This window comes from Natator depressus, chromosome 3 (assembly GCF_965152275.1).
Source record: "Natator depressus isolate rNatDep1 chromosome 3, rNatDep2.hap1, whole genome shotgun sequence".
NCBI classification, from domain to species: Eukaryota; Metazoa; Chordata; order Testudines; family Cheloniidae; genus Natator; species Natator depressus.
This window is the reverse complement of record NC_134236.1, coordinates 76,360,956-76,380,121: the sequence shown is the minus strand read 5'-3', so window position 1 is coordinate 76,380,121 and position 19,166 is coordinate 76,360,956. Positions and strand designations below refer to the sequence as shown.

Here is a 19,166-nt window from a genome sequence, read left to right as displayed (position 1 = left end):
AATCAAGATTAGATGTTTTTTAAAAATACATGCTTTGTTGACTCTTCAGTGCCAGGAACTGTCCTTCCTGAAGGATGCCAGATCTAACCCAAAACTTAGATTTAACAAATGCTTGTCTCATGCCTTATCCTTGCTTATTGTTTTCCAGGCAGACTATGGTAAGGTCTACCTTAGAAGCACTACATTGGTGCAGCTGCAGTGCATCTGGTGAAGAAATGCTATGCTGACGGGAGAGCATCTCCTGCCAACATAGCGCCACTGTGAATAACGCTTAGGTCACTGTAACTTGTGTTGCTCGGGGCGCAGGGGCTGTCTTTCACAGCAGTGGCTCCGGCCCTAGCTCCAGCTGAAGCCGCGGAGGGCAGGGGAGTGCACAGCCCCTGGTCCTGCCGCATCCGCGGGGGATAGGAGGGCTCACAATGTTTGGATGTAAGCCATGGAGGTGGGACTGTGTGATCACTATGATCCTTTCTGGCCCTAAAATCAATGAGAATGGGGGAAATTTCTGTATTATTTTTTGAAAAGTATGTATGACTCAGTTTCTCCACTCACTTTTGTATTGTTACCCATGGGGTGTGAAGGGGTTGATTCCTTTCCTGACACAGAGGATAAGCAATGCAGGGACTAGGTGAAAGTGATGTAGGCAAATTGGTATGAATAGTCTATCAAGAACTGTCAATGTGTGAACAAAGCTACCTTATGGATACAATGGAAGGCCAACAGTTGGACACAAACTTGTAACGACTCCAGTCAAAGGGGGCAGGACATGTGAAAACGCGGTGACTGGAGTTGGATACAAAGAACTCAGTTGTTCGGAGATGGCAGTAAGAATGCTGCTGCCCAGTGCAGTGAGTTCAGGGCGGGTCTACATTAAACACACGACATCGGTGCAGCTGTGGTGCTTTACGTGAAGATGTTCCTATGCTGATAGGAGAGTTTCTTCTGTTGGCGTAGTTAATTCACCTCCACAAGAGGTGGTAGCTATGTCAACGGGAGAAGCTCTCCTGCAGACCTAGCGCTGTCTACATCAGGAGTTAGGCCAGTATAACAATGTCACTTGGGAGTATGGATTTTTCCCACCCCCGAGTGACGTCGTCCTACTGATTATAAGTCTGTAGTTTAGACCTGACCTTAGTCCTGGACATTTGGGCAAGACAAAGAGGTAGAGCTGCCAGAAGCCATGTGAGAAATAGTTGCTGAAGCATAGCAGGCATGGGGCTCCACCTTGTAAAAAGCGGAGGCTCAGGGCTTAACACTACACGCCCAGATACACTGTATAGGGGTTGCTGTCATAGAACAACTTACGGATCTCTGACAGATATTGTAAGTGCTTAAAAAATCACACTTCTACCTAGATTTACATTGTTACAAGTAATGCCCAAGATCATTTTAATTTAAAGATTAAAGAAAAATAATTTTCTCTATATTTCTTTTATGTTCTTTTTATGTATTTGGGCAGCTCTCGTTGTGTAGTCAGTTTCACTGTTCTCTCTGTTGTCACTTTGGTATTCAGTTTCTCCTGTGTAACTCTCATGCAGCAACAGGGGAGACACTCTAAATATAGGAAAAGACAATTGTAAAACTGTTGAATGCTTTTAGAGGTGGTATAGTGCCTGAAACTAGTTTTAATTATTATTATTTTTTTAATTACAGGATTTGAAGTTGACAGTGTCCCTTTAAATAAAAAGTATATTCTTACTCATGAAATTCCATTTATATATGTGTGTGTGTGTGTGTGTGTATTTTATACACACATGTATGTATAGATATACACTTCTCACGTGAGTGTTTTAACAGCGTTTTCCTAGGAAAAAGTTTTTATGCTCTCCTGCAGGAAATTCTCTAGCATACGAACTCCATTCCTGTGTGCAAGCACTAATAAAGTGAATTGATAAGAATCCTGCTTCTTGGAGTTGTAGATGATTTTACCTCTTTTTCAAGAAAATGATCTTCAGTTCTGTGTTGTAAAGTAAAATATTGTAATGATTTGTTGAAATAATATACATAATATGTATAACCTTTTCTTAATGATCTCATTTTCAGGGTTGTAGTCAAAACTCAGAAGGCCAGCATTCTCTGAAACATTTTCAAACTGCTCACACAGAACCTCATTGCATTGTAATCAATATCAGCACATGGATCATATGGTAAGATTGTGTTTAGGAATATTTTTGTGTGTGTATGTATGTATGTATGTATGTATGTATGTATGTGTATATACACACACACACAATTAAGAGTTTTTTTTTTAACTAGGGCAGTTGGTTAATCACAGTTAACTCACGCGATAACTCAAAAAAAATTAATTGCAGTTTTAATTGCACTGTTAAACAATAGAAAACCAATTGAAATTTATTAATATTTTGGATGTTTTTCTACATTTTCATATGTATTGTATTCTGTGTTGTAATTGAAATCAAGGTGCATATTATTTTTGATTACACATTTGCACTGTAAAAATGATAAACACAAGAAATAGTATTTTTCAATTCACCTCATATAAGTACTGCAGTGTAATTGTAATCTCTTTATCATGAAAGTGCAACTTACAAATGTAAATTTTTATTGTTACATAACTGCACTCAAAAAACCCCCCACAATGTAAAACTTCAGAGCCTACAAGTCCACTCAGTCCCACTTCTTGTTCAGCCAATTGCTAAGTCAAACAAGTTTGCTTACATTTACAGGAGATAATGCTGCCCTCTTCTTATTTACAATGTCACCAGAAAGTGAGTACAGGTATTTTCATGGCACTTTTATAGTCAGCATTGCAAGGTATTTACGTGCCAGATATGCTAAACATTCATATGCCCCTTCATGCTTCGGCCACCATTCTAGAGGACATCCGTCCAAGCTGATGATGCTCATTTAAAAAATAATGTGTTAATTAAATTTGTGAAGGAACTCCTTGGGGAAGAATTGTATGTTCCCTGTCAGTTTTATCCACATTCTGCCATATATTTCATGGTATAGCAGTCTCGGATGATGACCCAGCACTTGTTCATTTTAAGAACACTTTCACTACAGATTTGACAAAACACAAAGAAGGTCCCAATGTAAGATTTCTAAAGATAGCTACAGCACTCGACCCAAAGTTGAAGAATCTGAAGTGCCTTCCAAAATCTGAGAGGGACGAGGTGTGGAGCATGCTTTCAGAAGTCGTAAAAGAGCAACACTTTGATGCAGAAACTACAGAACCTGAACCACCAGAAAAGAAAATCAACCGTCTGCTGGTGGCATCTGACTCAGATGATGAAAATAAACATGTGTCGGTCTGTACTGCTTTGGATTGTTATCGAGCAGAACCTGTCATCAGCATGGATGCATGTCCTCTGGAATGGTAGTTGAAGCATGAAGAGATATATGAATCTTTAGCGCATCTAGCATATAAATATCTTGTGACGCTGGCTACAAGAGTGCCATGTGAACGCCTTTTCTCACTTTCAGATGACATTGTAAATGAGGCAGGCAGTATTATCTTCTGAAAATGTAAACAAACTTGTTTGTCTTAGCGATTGCCTGAACAAGAAGTAGGACTGAATGGACTTTGTTTTGTTTTTGAGTGCAGTTATGTAACCATAAAAACTTACATTTGTAAGTTGCACTTTCATGATAAAGAGATTACACTGCAGTAGTTGTGTGAGGTGAATTGAAAAATACTGTTTCTCGTGTTTATCATTTTAACAGTGCAAATATGTGTAATCAAAAATAATATGCACCTTGATTTCAATTACAACACAGAATACAATACATAGGAAAATGTAGAAACAAGTTTGTTTACATTTTCAAAAGATAAAGCCTCAACCACTATTCCACATAGGCAATATAGGCAGAGGAATGCTTATCTTTTCCTGGTTTGTGGATAGTGGTGGAACTTAGGCGTCTGGATGCCTAGAGCAGGGGTGAAAGTAAGTTAAAGGACTTACCAGTACTCCGGGGTCCTGAGCAAGGGGTGGGGCCTCCTCTGGAAGAGGCAGGGCCTTTAGAGCCCCAGGCCCTTTGAATCGAGATTGAAAGGGTCCTGGGCTCCGGCTGCGGTAGTGGCAGCTGGGAGCCTTGGGCCCTTTTAAATCACCAGGGTCTGCTGGGTGCCCCGGGGCTCGGGGGCCATTTAAAGGGCCTGGGGCTCCAGCCGCCGCTACCGCAGCAGAGCTCCAGGCCCTTTAAATTGCCGACGGAGCCCTGCTGGCAGAGATTTAAAGGGCCCAGGGCGGTAGCAGCGGCTGGAGCCCCGGGCCCTTTAAATCACTGCCCGAGCCCAGCTGCCAGAGCCCTGGGGTAGTGGTGGCGGGGCTCTGGCAGGGATTTAAAAGGGCAGGGACTCCCAGCTGCTGCTACTGCAGCAGAGCCCCGGGCCCTTTAAATCGGAGCCCCGGGGGTCCTGGCCACCTCCGCTACCCGGGGGCTCCGGCAGCGGGGCTCTGGCGGCAATTTAAAGGGCCCGGGGCTCCAGTCACTGCTGGGAGCCCCAGGCCGTTTAAATTGCCGCCTGGGGAAGCCGGTAGGTACAGTGTACCCGCGCGTACCAACTTACTTTCACCTCTGGCCTAGAGCGAAGCAGCATTGAGCATGCCCAAGGGCAGAAACTTAGGTGCCTAAGGTACTTTTACAGAGAAAATTTAGGCACCAAGTGAGTTTAAACACCTACATGGTTTGGCGGCAGCCATACAGGGGTTTTGTGGATGTCAGTGGTTCCTAAAGCCGAAAATTAGATGCTCAAGTCCATTTGTGGATGTGGCCCAAAATGACTTCCCCAAGCACACAGGAAGTCTGTCAGATGTGGAAAGTGAACCTGGATTTCCTGAATTCCAATCTATTTCTCTTTGTTTAAATTTTGTGTATTGTTTAGGTGTTATGAATGTGATGAAGAGCTGTCAACACACTGCAACAAGAAGGTTTTGGCTCAGATAGTTGACTTTCTTCAGAAACATGTTACTAGGACTGAACCAAGTAAGAATTTTATTTAATGCACCAATTACATATCTCTCTGTTTCTAGAAACGGCATCTCAGCTTTTGGGTTGTATTAATAATACAATTGAAAAATGATTGGTGGTGTTGATACAAATGTTTATTATCACAGTTGTTTCCAGAAACATTGCCTTCTATTGTGGTACTAGAAATAATATTTTGGGCACTGTAATGTAATTCTCCCAGAATTTCACCTTCAACATCTGTATTTTATTACATCAGTTTATGGTAGATAATAAAACCTTGCTGAGGTCCCCAGAGGTAAATGCAAGTACTTTATGATAAAGCATTCGTTATCTCATTTACATTAACATATACAAACTGCATTTAAAAAAATTAATTGGTTAAGTTTTTGTATCAGTCACATTTTTAAACTGCACAATTGCTTGCTTACTTTCATTGATGACGTTTGCACAGCAGTTCTTTAAAGCTTATTGCTGGACATAGTGCTTTCAATCACTTGACTTTATGAAATTACTTGCACAAGTTAGTACTATCAGGCTCATAAAGCATCAACTAATGTGTCTTTCTTCTTGTGTCTATATACTGGAAATAATTAGGTATTCTTGCTGCTCATCTATGGACTTTTGAAGATCGAGATGGATGATACAAGCATTGACACAAGTCTTGCTGCAGCATTTCAGACCTAAAACTTTACTGGGGCTGTGCAGATTTCACACTACTTAGATGTAACTGGGGGGAGGAGGGACGGACTTGGAAAAGACTTTTGATTGCACATTCCTAGAAGAGAATAGTTGCATCACTGGTTAGGGATAGGATCAGAATTATATAGCTTTACGGGTAGGTCTTTATATGCCCCTCAGTGCATGTGTGCATAACTCTCTTGTTAGTTTTAATGGAAATTGTTTTCCAGGTGATCATCTCACAATAAGACCCTTTCAAGTTGTCATATTTAAAAAAAGCAGATTTTCTAATCCATAGTTACAACTAACGGCATATTACATTTTAAAAATGTAGCTTTTCATTATGCTGTTTTTACTGTATATGTTTCTCTCATTTTGGACAATGAAAATACAATATTCAATTTCACTTTCCTTTATAGTCCATTTTTAATGTCCGGTTTTCATGCACGAGTAAAATGCTGTGATATTTCATTTGCAAGCACTTAAATACTGTGGTAATTGTTTCAAATAATCAAATGGAAAATATTTAAATTTGTTTTGTTTTTACAAAAAATAAAAAAGATGCTGGCTAAGATTTTCAGAAGTGCATAATGATTTTGGATGCCTCAAATTTTAGGTGCCCAATTTGAGATGCTTTTAAGGTGTCTTGATTTTGCCCATCACTTTCTGAAAATTGGACACCCAAAATGACCAGCCAGCTTTAATCTTAAATCTTAATCATTGTCAGGTCATGTTGGGCCCAATGCTTATGTAACCATGAAATATATATATATATAATATATATTATAGAAGCACATTGACTATGCTCTATTTATTTAATCCAAGAGTTGGAAAATCAAAGATTATTAACACTGTCTGAGAATGCAGGCATTAAAAATGAGATACCAAAAAGACAGAAAACTCTTTAAGATTTTCCTCCGATGAACATGTTTGTGAAGGTATTTTCTGAATGAAGGAATAATGTCACAAGATATTGAATTATACAGAATGAAATTTAAAACCAGTGATGTATTAAGCTCAGCTTTTTTGGTGAGCCTCAGTATGTTGCTGCTGCCGCCGTCTCATTCATTCTAGCTTATGTACAGTGCAACTGGTGCTGCGCTATATAACGTCTTTGCACTGTCTGATGTGTTGCTGGATTTTTGAGTTCCTCTAGCTTAATTCAGGGCCATAGACATTTTTTTTTTTAAATTTGGGGATGGGGGCTAGAGTTAAAACAATAAAATAATAGCAGTTGACTATCGCTTCAATGAGTAGTTTTAGTATCAGAACTAAATTTGCCCACTAGTAATAAAGTGAGATGAACTAGCTTCTGTTCCAAACTCAGTGTTTCCTTTATCAACGGAGCCCCTAAAATTTTTCTGGGGAGAGGACTGTGGGCTTAAGTGCCCCCCCCGAAGTCCCCAGTTGTCTATGTAATTGTGAGTGCAAAATTAGACCTAATCCCACAAACACTTATGCATAACTTCTGAGTATGTGAGTAGTCACATTGACTTCAGTGCAATTATTCACATGCTTAAAGTCCAAATTCATTTAAGTGTTTGCAGGATTTGGAGCTTGAAGAACCAGAAACCTTAATGCAGAAAACCGGATCCTGTACAATGACCAGCTTTCTGACTCTTATTCAACAAAGCACTCAATCCCATGCTTAAGTGGTTCAGATCAGGGCCAGTGCCCGCAACACTTAGAAAGAATGAGCTCAAAGGTTGTATCTTTATCACTAAAGAAGCAAGGAGAGCAGGTCACAGGCTACAGAGGAAGAGGAGAGGATTCTGACTGGTACAGCTGAGGTTTTCGTTTGGTGAATTGGTACAGCTGCCCGAAGAGTCTGGGAATTGTTGACCTATTGATAAATCCACTGGGGGGTATGTGTGTGTGTGAGAGGGGACACTTCTGAACAAGGTTGACTGTCTTGTTCCAGTTCGATAAATTTAGTTGCAGCGATTGTTCTTCACTAAATGATGATTAAATTCAAAGTTAAAAAAACTGTGTTTCCACTAAAATAATTTAACTTGGGTCCTTATTAGTTCTTAGAGGGTAGGAAAAAAAGACGACATACTGAAAATCTTGACTGAGACCCAAACTTAACTCACATTAGTGTACAAACAGAAAAGGGGATAAAATATAATGGTCTGAATTAAATATATGAATTTTGAATCTTGTCTTTTGTGGATAGATCTGAGGCCTTTATTTCTTGTTAAATAGTAATTTTCACCATAATTCTTAATTTCATTTAAATGCTTATTTCATAGTTCTGTTGACGTGTTTTTTTTTTCCCTTTTGATTTTTAATACAGCATAGAAGATTTTGATTTTTGTAATGGTCCGGTAATGAGGTTAAGAGAAATCTTAATAAATGTGATATTTAAATGATAAATCTAAAAGTATTGACTACAAGCTTGCAATACTTGCTACCAACAACCTGCTATTCAATATTTCAAAATAAATCTTGTGCTTCGTTGTATTTTCTCCTCTTACTCCCCCATTTCTTCTGATCTGTGAGTAAGCATACTGAAGTGGGGAAAATTGCTACTTATTTTTCATTGCAGAAATTGTGGCATCTATAATAAAATGTACAGTCTAATATCTCTGTGTGTGTTCTCTGACAACTGATTGGTATGGCACTTCATAGCATACAAATATTCAAGTCGCTGTACAAATAAGTATGCACATGAATATTAGATGTTGGCTATTATACTTGTCAAGTTCTTGATCATCAAGAATCCATATAAAGATAAAATAAAACATTTTAAAACTGGAAAGAGAGGGTGGGTTATATAGATTTCCTAATTAATGCATCTTGGAGGATAAACAAAAGCAAAATGCTTGTCATTTGGTACTAATGTGGTGGAATAGTGTGGCAGCAGGACCTCTGCCTTTTACTCAGTCTCTCATAAAGATTGAACTTCACTTCAGCTGCAGAAATGTGCAAATTACATTACTACTACATGACTGACTTTTGTAATTACATTAAGCGATTGAGATGAACTCCAGTGCTGGGTTCCCAAAAGAATGCTTGCAGCTGTGTGGTTTTCGCATCTGATCCTATGGTTTGCTGTACCCAGCAATGTCTTTATTATTTTAAGTCTTTTTGGTTAAGAGGTCATGTTGGGCACAAGATGGAAGAATAAAGCAAGACTGCTTTCTAGGGAGTACCACCCAGAAATCTGTTTTGTAGAAAAGGTTAGCAGGCCATGATGGTTTTCCCAGGAAGGCAGGTGCAGTATTGTCAGGATGGCACACTTGTGAACTTCACAGGAACATAATGCACATGTACTACATAGGACCCATGCTGAGATGCTACTCTTTGAGTGTCTGATTGTTTTCTGGGGAAGAAATTATTTTGCAGTCTTGAAAATTGTTATGTATATTTGCCCTAATAGAAGTGCAGAGATATACATGTTTGAAGATTTGATTTTTTTTTTTTTTTTTTTAAAAAAAGTTTAAGTTAAATCTGTCACAGATTGGTCCCAGGGTGGTTTTTAAAGAGAGAGGAGGAGAAGAGCTAGTATTAGTTCTCCGGCTTTGCCGTTACAACCCTTGCTGGGGAGGCCAAGTAGTGGAATGGGTTTTTGCTGTTTTAAGTTCAGCTGTGCTGCTCTGCTGAAGCAGCTGACAATAGGTGAAAACTGGGAACTTGATTTGTATTTTCATAGATATAATTGATATAGTACAGTTTCTGTAATAGCTAGAAGAGTAATAAGTTTCTAAGACTGATAATTTGTGTGAAATTTTATCAGGGAAAATAGGTATTCTGAAATAATTACCCCTACTCCACATTTGTGGGTGGATATTTATGAGTTGACCATGTTTTACACTGAATTAAAAATTGTAGCTTTTTCTGAACTAGTTTGTAGTACATATAATTCAGAATGTAAGGAGCCAGATTAACCAGTTGTATTGATTTAGGGCAGGCGTGGCCAAACCGCGGGCTCGTGAGCCACATGCAGCTCTTTTACAGTTAAAGTGCAGCTCACGAAGCCCCCACCACTCCCCCCCTCCCCCATTCTCTGCCTACCAGACAGAGGGAGGGAGCTTGGGCTTCTGCCCTGCAGCAGGGTGGTAGGGAGAGGGGCTTCTGCCCTGCAGGGAGGGAGGTCTCAGGGCTTTAACCCCATGTGAGGGGGGAGGGCAGGTCTGGGGGCTTCAATCAGGTGCGTGCCATGGCAGGCGCTGCCCCAAGGGCCAGGTTGTGAGTGTCTTGCAGCTCTCGAACTTCTGAAGATTATTGTATGCGGCTCGGAGGGTCAATAAGTTTGGCCACCCCTGATTTAGGGGTTGCCTACACTGCTCTGTCAGAGCATGCTAGAGAGGGCTGATTTGTAAACTTGTCTGACCTGTTGCAGGGTAATTGTCCTGTTTAGATCTTGCTGGCACACACTCTAAGGTACCTAAACCAGGTATCCTTTTAGAGAATGCCTGCAGGATATACACCAGGCAGTCAGAGCACTTTACAAATCCCACCCTTCTAGTGTGCTTTGCTGAAGCTGTATAGACAAGCCCTTATGTTTAGAAACAAAATTAACAAGCAAAGTAATCCTAAATGTGCCCCTTATCAAAATAAGAGAGGATACGCTTCCAAAAAAAAGTTCCTCTGTTGTTGGCCTGAAATTCAGTTTGACAAATACAGACCTTTCCTCGAGAGATGCTGTTAATTAAGAAAACAGATTACTTTTGGGGAAAAAATGAGATGACAACTCAGTGACAAATTGTTCTTTCCTAGTGCTGCTATAACAAAATAATTGGCCTCACTGAAGAATTATTTTGATTTTTCTTTCTCTCTCTCAAGGCTTTCCCCCTCATCTATTTAGTAGTGAACAAAAGTACAAATAGTTTGAAAGTAGAAACTCAAAATTAGTGATTGAATAGCTGCACAATTGTGAAAGAACCAGACATAATTTTCAGTTTATTATATTCTGGCAGATGCATAGAAATAAAACTTGTAGTTTGCTTTCTCTAATTCTGGCATTATTTTAGCACTGAAAGAAAAAATTAGGCTTTTAAAACATAAAATTTAGCAGCCATTTAAGAAGAGAACGTTTCTTTTTTCTAAGGGTTAGGTTTTCATGATTGTACAATTTTGAGAAAACTAGTTTTATTTCCTTTTTTAAAAATAAAAAAGGAGCGCCAGGCAATTTAGTAGCATTTCATAATGCAACATGATGAGAATTTACTAAAAAAGAAAGTAAATCTATTAACCTTGCTTTTTCCATGAAGGCCTTCAGCTGAAGTACCAGAGATATACTCAATAGAAAAGGCTTGACCTTGGAATAAGGGTGCATATTCCTGGAACTCTCATTTTTAATTTTTTTAAAAAGTTGCATTGAAAAAATAAACAAAGATGCTTAATCCCCTAGCTGAAGGAAAAATTGATTGTCATTTATGTTTTTGTTTGTATACCATCTGTATCCCCAGATACATTTCTGTTTGAGCAAAAATATTTCCGAAGCATGCACTGCACATATTTGAAATACAATCAAAATAAATTGATACAAACCTACAATAAGTCTTTAGAGTTTCTTGTGCCGGTCAGAGTTGGCATTGTTCTTTAAACTTCGGACTGGTAATTATTAACCCAGTGCATAATCTGAATTGAGGAGTTTTTGCTAAAAAGATTTATTGCAAACCTGTTAAATGTTACAATGAATTGTAACGAGAAACTAAATTTAAAATCTCCAATTTTTATGAATTATGTATTTTTAGTTACTTTGGGCTGAGTCCTTAACCCCTTCACCTTCCCAACCTCTATTGACTTCAGTGAGTGTTCTGCAAGTGGAGGAATCTCAGGATCAGCCCCTATATTTGTAAGCACTACTAAATTAGCTAGACAACTCTCTCTACCTTTTCTCCTACCCTTCCTAAGAGCCAGTTTCTTCAAGGTGCTGCACACTCATAGCTCTCATTGATAGCAGTGCTCAGCCCCTTGCAGGGCCAAGTTCTAAGACTGTAGGAACTCCCACAAACAGTGCAACAGTAATGGGTGTGGAATAGTGAACCTAGTCCAAAGAGGTGGCAAAATCAGGACTTAGACCTGGAGTAGATGAGTCCTGATATTTCTAATGTAAAACAAAAATAAAAAAGTACAAGAAAACCCAACTCACACTCTGCATCCTCCTTTGTTTTATTCTGCTTCTTTTTACCATACAAACACTTTTTATCCCCATTTGCAAATCACCTTTAATGCTGAAACACTTTTCTTAACATACTACATCCTTAAGTAAATCCCCCAGTGCCAAAGCAACATAGCACAAAGACTGTTGTCCCAATTCAGAGAAGAGACCTTTTTGGGTTTTTTTTAAAGGTCTGAAAATACTTTATATGATGCACATAATATACTGTATAAAAGAAGAAAATTCAGTTTACTTCACTTTTATATTAACTTAATTTTTTTCTTAATATGAATTTGTACTTAGTAAATTTTGCCTTTAAAGATCTGACTTTAGAATTTCATATATATTTTAGCACCTGGCTAAATATAGTTTAATTGACATTGGCTAAATGTGTTCCCATTAAGCCAAATATATGATGATTTTGCCCAGACTAAGTAGCAGTCATTACAGTTCAATATTGTTAGACTAAATCAGTTCCATAGGCAATCTCCTGATTAAGCTCTTTCTGTTCAAATGGATTGCACTGTGTGATGCACATTATTATTGATCATGGGACTAAAGCCAAGGAACTGGAAGCAAGATGGGGATAACTCTGCTAGGATACCTGTCTTTAAAAAGAAAATCTCTGTTTGTAAACAGTTTATGCTCACAGAGGCGGATGATTAGTTTACAATGCGTTTTATGACTTTTTGAAATATCTCCCCCACATACAATTCTAACAGAATGGATGTATTGGGTCACAAGATAATTTAATTCTAAACTAAAGTATTGTATAACAGAATTAGGAACATATATTTTAACTATTCTATTTACATTTATTTTGCATTCAGGGAAATGCATTATTTCTCATTTGGTGAGCTGGGAATTGGAACTATTATTATTTGTATTGCAGTTGTGTTTAGTAGTTCCAGTCAGTTTAAAAAAAACAAAAAACCTTTTGGCCCAGCCACAGTGGCTACTTGGTGCCCACTGCAATTTTTTTTTTAATGTAAGATACATTTTTGTGAAGTGTTTTAAGTCCCATGTAAATGTATTACCGTATTCTGTTCAAAATCTCTATTTACACCATCACTTATTTTTATACTGTTTCCTGTAGTTTGAAAGTCAGTATGAGTAGTGTTACATACAGCTTCTCTTTATCATAACTCCTTCATAATTTTGCTTCTTGGGAGTTGGTCTGTTTTGATAGAAGGAATATTTTTTTTTCTTTTAATCCTTGAAACTGTGCATCTCTACTGGTATGTGCTTGTAGTAGCATACAGCAGCTTTGATAGAAGAGTGTAACTTTTTTTTATAGAGCCTTTGTTGTGTCTGTATTGGCTTGAAAAGTCACATTCCATTCCTAAAAGAGGAATGATGAAATATTTGAATATGCACCCCACTGAATCAAAAAGAGTCTATAAAAATGTTTTTGTACACAAGCACTGTCCATTTTTTTTTTTTTTTTTAAAGTTTAGGCTCTAGCATGCTTTTAGCCTTGGGTTATTTTTCAGTACAGCCCTGAAATTTAAGTGTGTAGAACTGTTAACAATCAGCAATTGCAGTTATTACCACTGTCACTTATTAAGTTGGCTGGAGGCTGGCTGACCAGCTCTATACATGCCAACCAAATGTATTCAGCCTTACCAGACCAAGGCCCAACTGCCATGTATCACTGAACTTAGGGCTTTCCAGTATGGAATCAATAGATGCTGTACCTTTTGAATTAGAGATCCCGTAGATGTATAAATGTGCTTACAAGTCACTATACAAAATGAACTAGTTAAGCAGTAATGTCTGTATTGGGACCAGTTTACAGCTGTCTGTTTAGACTTTTTCCAGACAAAAATACCTATTCTTCTTAGAAAACGTCATTTGGGAAAATCTATAAAGATTGGGGGGGGGGGGGGGGGATAATATTTAAAATCTCTTTGGAGGAAAGAAGGTTCCTAGGAATCACTAATAAAATGTATACATCTTTTATTTATTTAGTTGTATTTTTTTATCTTTATAAGTTTTATCTTGCTAACGTGACAGTCAGATCTATAACTCTGGTTTACTGTGTTTTTGTAATTACATGAGCATTCAGGTCTAATAACAAAAATGGTCATCCTTGTTTTTGTTTTTTTCTCTTGAATTATTTACATGTGAGACTTAGCAAATGGAACCTTGCTACTTGTGTGAAGCTGCCATTTAACCATGAAGTGAAATGCTTTTATTGAGTTTGCCCTGCAGATATGGTCTGCTGTGGCAGTGCTGTCCATATTTGGTGGCTGTGCAAGGAGAGCCAGGTGGTGCTGCAAAGCATAGCACAGTGAAGCGTAGACAGATCTAGGTTTGACATTTGTCATCCTGTATTGCTGAAGGGAAGAGAAAAATCTGCTTTTCCATATGCTTATGCTTTAATTTTTGCCCGCAGTTTTGTCCAGATGGCCTTGTGAACATTGTTTACTTTAAGATGCTGTCCCAGATGTTTTTGAATGCCGATGGATAAATGCAACAACTGTGGTATACCAATACACAAATTATTTACACAATCTTGGCTTTTTTTGTTTAACCATCAATTTTCTCCACATACAGAACTGCTTTAGTGTGTGTGATGGGGGGAGGGGAGTGATTTTTATTTATTTTCCAATGCTGAACAGTACCTTCAGGTGACAGATATTTGGAGATGTTTCTCTTCTCCCCCTTCCCCCCCCAAAAGCTCACACTTTTCTTGCCTTAGGAGTTTTATGTGATGGTGCTGTTGCAAGACACTGTAGCATGCAGCTTTTGAGTATGTCAATGAAAGGGTATTACTGCATGTATCCTAGTTTGTGGGAGCCTGTTTAAATTGTGAAGGGTTCCCAAGCTGTTTGTCATTTGCTATGTTCAAAAGTATTCTGTCTACGTTTTCAAAGAGAATTTACTCTCTTGCTGTGTCCCTGTATTGTCTTCAGTTTCCACACCAGTGGAATAGAGAATATTTTAAGCTGCATAGACTGTATCATTGAGAGCATTTAAAAAAAAAAAAAAAGTAAATGGCAAGCGCCTCTAACTGCATTTTGACAAATTCATACATAACTTGAAAAATAATTATGCCTTGGTATCCTTAAAGGGTGCATGCAAATTGCATCAAAGGTTTGTTGTCAGCCACAATAGATATTTTTAAATCACATTTACTTTTTTTTCTGAATTTAATTATATTTTTCCATATTCTAAGCAAGTAATTACCTAGGAGTCTACATAAAATAACCTTTTGGTATGAGCATTTCATTAACGTAAATAGGCCTGTTAGTTATTTCTCAAGAACACTTTAATGAGACTTCACTGTGTAACTCATTAGAACAAATGTATGAATTCATATGTCACGATGTAGAGTGCAGTATTACAGTGCTTGGCATCCATTAAGTCCATAACTCATTTACATTGACATGCATTGTTAATCAATACTTAAAACACTGTAGATGTCAGTAATGTTCATATTTAGTAGAGGAATCATGACAATATGCAAGTTGCTAGTAGAATTCTAGGCTAAATAGTGTATCTCAAGTCTTTATATTACCTCTAGGCTACAAGTTAATGACTGCCTAACTTCACTGCCCCTTGTCTATTTAAGTAATAAGGCAAATAGGAAAATACAAGGAAACTACTGGTAGCATGTTCTATTATGGCTTATTAAATCTGTTTTTTGTTAAATTTTAAACAAATAACAGTATCTTATGCAGCCAAGTGTAGCTTAACAGATCCTGTGCCAGTGACAAGGGGCAGGAGAAGTAAATGTGTCACCTGGGAAAACAGATGACAGTTCGTATCCAGCTGTTAAATGGATTATACAAGCCAAATTGAACAAAGAACAGTAATTGAGAGAGATTCACTGTACTCAGGTGGGAGCTTCAATAGCACCTAAAAGCGAAGTAATAACTACTGCCTGGTCCTTCTAGTATGTGTATAATATACATAAATCTGTTCTTAGTGACTAAAAGGGCAAGCTGCAAGACTCATCTTTTTGTGTGGATGGTAGAAGAGGGTGGAGCCTGATGGGGATGTGTGAGGTGTTTTTGTTTTTTCTTTGTCTTTTTATGGTGGATAGAAGTTTGGTGGGAAAAGTATCACCCATTGCATTATGTTGGTGGTAGAGTTTGTCTGGGAGATTTACTGCTGATTTTGTTTTTGTTGTATTGTTATTTTAAAGGAAGTCAAAAGTACCCACAGTAGCAAATATTTTATATATTATGTAGTATATATTGCAATAAATAAATAAATCAGTGGAAAGAGTGAACTGAGAAAAACAGGGTAAAAGTGAGATCCCGTTTCTGCAAACACTTAAATGCACATACTAGCTTTAATTAAGCACTAAAGGCAATGGGACTACTACTTCTGCTTTAAGTGAACCATGTGTTTAAAGTTTTCGGGAGTAGGGCCTGTATCAGTACTTTTTTTTGGTGTAGGGCCCCATTGTGGTAGGCATGATGCATTCGTATAGTAAAAAGGCACATCCTGCCCTAAAGAGCTCATGATCGGTACAGTGTTAAGCTATTACTTTTGGTAAGTAGACATCTCAGCAATTGGATATAATATTCCATAACAGACATATTTAACAATCTTGTATTGGGTACTGGAACTAGTTTTTACATAAAATTAGCTTGTTTGCAACCTTTTCTTGTTTTTTCTCTAATAACTTTAAATCCCGCTGTTCAATCAAGCAAAGTGGTATCACTTTTAGGTAAAGGGAATTAGTATTTCATACAAAATATCTGAATAATAAATATCTTTGGTCACTTAATGTTAATCTATAGTTCTATTTATAGGTTCATCATCAAAAATTATACGACTTCACGAAGAAAATAGTGAAGGAAGTGAAATATTGAAAGGAAAAAGTTCTGCAAATGGCGCGTCAGTTCCAGTTAAGGGAATAAATAATTTAGGAAATACATGTTTTTTTAATGCTGTCATGCAGGTAAGATGCAAAAATGACATCAGATTTCCTTGTTGTTAGCATTTTAGAAATATTTCATTTAATCATTACAAATGTGAATTTTATAAAGGATTTTTGTATGTTATCACTTTAATTATTGCTTTTTTGATATTTCATTTTAGTAGCTTTTTCCTCCTTCTTCCTCGCTTCCCCTTCCCCCACAAAATATTTTCTTCAGTAACAAACCTTACGTCAGCAATGCTTTACAAATGAATGAGACAGAAGAAAATGTCAGGTGCTACACATAATGTTTGTGTGGGGGTTGTAGCAATTCAGCAATTCAGTTGCAATTCAGCGTGTGATCTTTGCAGTTCCGTATTAGGTAGCCATGAGTATGCACTGAACTTGTCCTACCTGAGGGAGTGAAAAGGGTGTTTTACTCATGAGTGAGGATATTGAGCACCTAGGCATTGTCTACACATAAGAATTGTATTGCTTTAACTGTAACCTCTCCCATCCCAGCACGAATACGCGTATACCGGTATAAAAGTGCTTACAGTAGTTGCTATAGTTTCTTCCCGAATGGAAAGAGGTATACTGCATAAGCTATACTGGCATAAGCGCTTTTATACCAATTTAACTGCATCCACGCTAGGGTTGTACTGGAATAACTAAGGGTTTGGCTACACTACAGAGACTACGTTGGCATCGCTATCATGACATAGCTATGCTGGCATAACCTATAGTGTAGATGCTGCCTATATCAGTGGAAGGGGTTTTTGTGTCGGTGTGGGAACACTACCTCCCTGAACGATGGTAGTTATGTTGACAGACACGTTCTTCTGTCGACACAGCTCTGTCTCCACTGGGGGTTAAGTCAGCATAGCTATGTTGATCAAGGGTGTGTCCCCCCCCCCCCCCAACCCCTCACTGATATAGCTATGTTTACCTAACGATTATGTGTAGACCAGGCCTAATTCATTTTGAAAAACAGTACACCTCTATTGGAAATAGTTATACCAGTACAAAATCTATGTGTAGAATAGTCACATTAACCCAACACTGTTTCTCTGACTATATTTCTAGTAAAGGTCAGGTATGTTGAATTATTAATCACTTTTTCACATTTTTTTTATATATAATATATATTCAGGGATGTGACCATGCTGTGTGTTTCATAAAAGCTGTTACCCCTAAGTCTCAGTGCCTTCTGAATCATATGTCAACACTACAGAGACTATATTGGCATAGCTATGGTGCTATACCTATGGAAGGGGGTTTTCCCGTCAATATAGGAACACCTCCTCTGAATAACAGTAGCTACATCAACAGACGCATTCTTCCATCAGCATAGCTGTGTCTACACTGGGGGTTAGGTTGGCATCGCTATGTTGGTCAGCGGTATGGATTTTACACTGTCCAACTGATTTTTCTATGTTAACCTAACTTTTAAGTGTAGTCCAGCCTTAGACAAACAGGAAAACTCAAAGTTAAAAATAATAAATGATTTGTTCTACAATTAAAATAATAAACAAACCAGACACAGAGACACTGTTATTGCTGTTCCAACTACTTCTGTTACTTTTATTTGGAGACCTACCAACAATGACTACACCTTTTATAACAGTGAGACCTATTTCCTATAGGAGATTCAACACCCACTGAAGTCTTTCCGTTAAATATACTTTTGTACATTGTGCCAACACTTAGGATTTGTGACTGAAGAAGTTATGCTCTAGTTAAGAGATCAGTGTGTCTAACTTTTTTTTTTTTTTTGTCTCTTTAAGAATCTGGCACAGACTCACATGTTAAATGAACTAATGTATGAGATGAAGGAAAAGGGAATAAAGTTAAAAATCAGTCAAGCTGAAGATGCGCAATTGGTAGGTGTGTAGTAAGAGGTCCAGTTTATGTGAAATGTGCAATGGGAGAAACCCAGATCAGAATAATGTGTCTCTAAATGATAAAGTAGGCTGAGAGTAGTTAATGATGATCACACCCTTGGCCTGCAATTTCTTTTGTCTTTTAGTTCTCAGTTAGTCTATAATACATGTGACTTCACTTATTTTTAGAGTTAATGTTGTAAAATCAACATTGAAAGAGGAAGGATGATCACACTCTGTTGAACTAAAGCAGGAGCATAACTGAATGCAAATAATGCCTGACCTGAAGGAGGAGTGAAAGAAAGAAGTGTGATGTAGTAGATTTTTTTTCAATTCCCATTAAATCTGGTTTTTAACATGCACAGTACAAGAAACAGTATGTTTGTGCTTCATTAAATGTGTAAAAAAATTCATTCTGATCTACCCCCAGCCCTTTGTGTAAAATTTGCAAAATTTACAAAACACTGAATAGCCAGAGCACTAAACCAGTATAAGGGGCCCCACTACTCAGGGCATCCCCCAAGTCAAAAATCAAACTCCTGTTCCTCAAGCTGCTGAGGTTTTTATTGGGCTGCTGTTCCTGGACCTTTTTTAGGGTCTCCCATCTTTCATAGCCTCTGGTTAGTGGATATCTAATCAATTTGACACCCCTTTCTCTCCATCCATCTGCTGCATGCACTATCTG

At 37.9% G+C, this 19,166-nt stretch overlaps 1 protein-coding gene across 2 annotated transcripts in view; it reads left to right on the top strand.

The window, feature by feature from the left end:
* The window catches only part of USP45 (ubiquitin specific peptidase 45), a 101,979-nt gene that overhangs the window by 18,135 nt on the left and 64,678 nt on the right, over positions 1-19,166 (top strand). For both annotated transcript variants that reach the window (XM_074948149.1, XM_074948150.1), the window contains 4 exons: positions 2,044-2,147; positions 4,850-4,950; positions 16,492-16,640; positions 18,386-18,481. In XM_074948149.1, the coding sequence (XP_074804250.1) occupies positions 2,044-2,147; positions 4,850-4,950; positions 16,492-16,640; positions 18,386-18,481 (450 nt within the window). The remainder of the gene's footprint in view (positions 1-2,043; positions 2,148-4,849; positions 4,951-16,491; positions 16,641-18,385; positions 18,482-19,166) is intronic.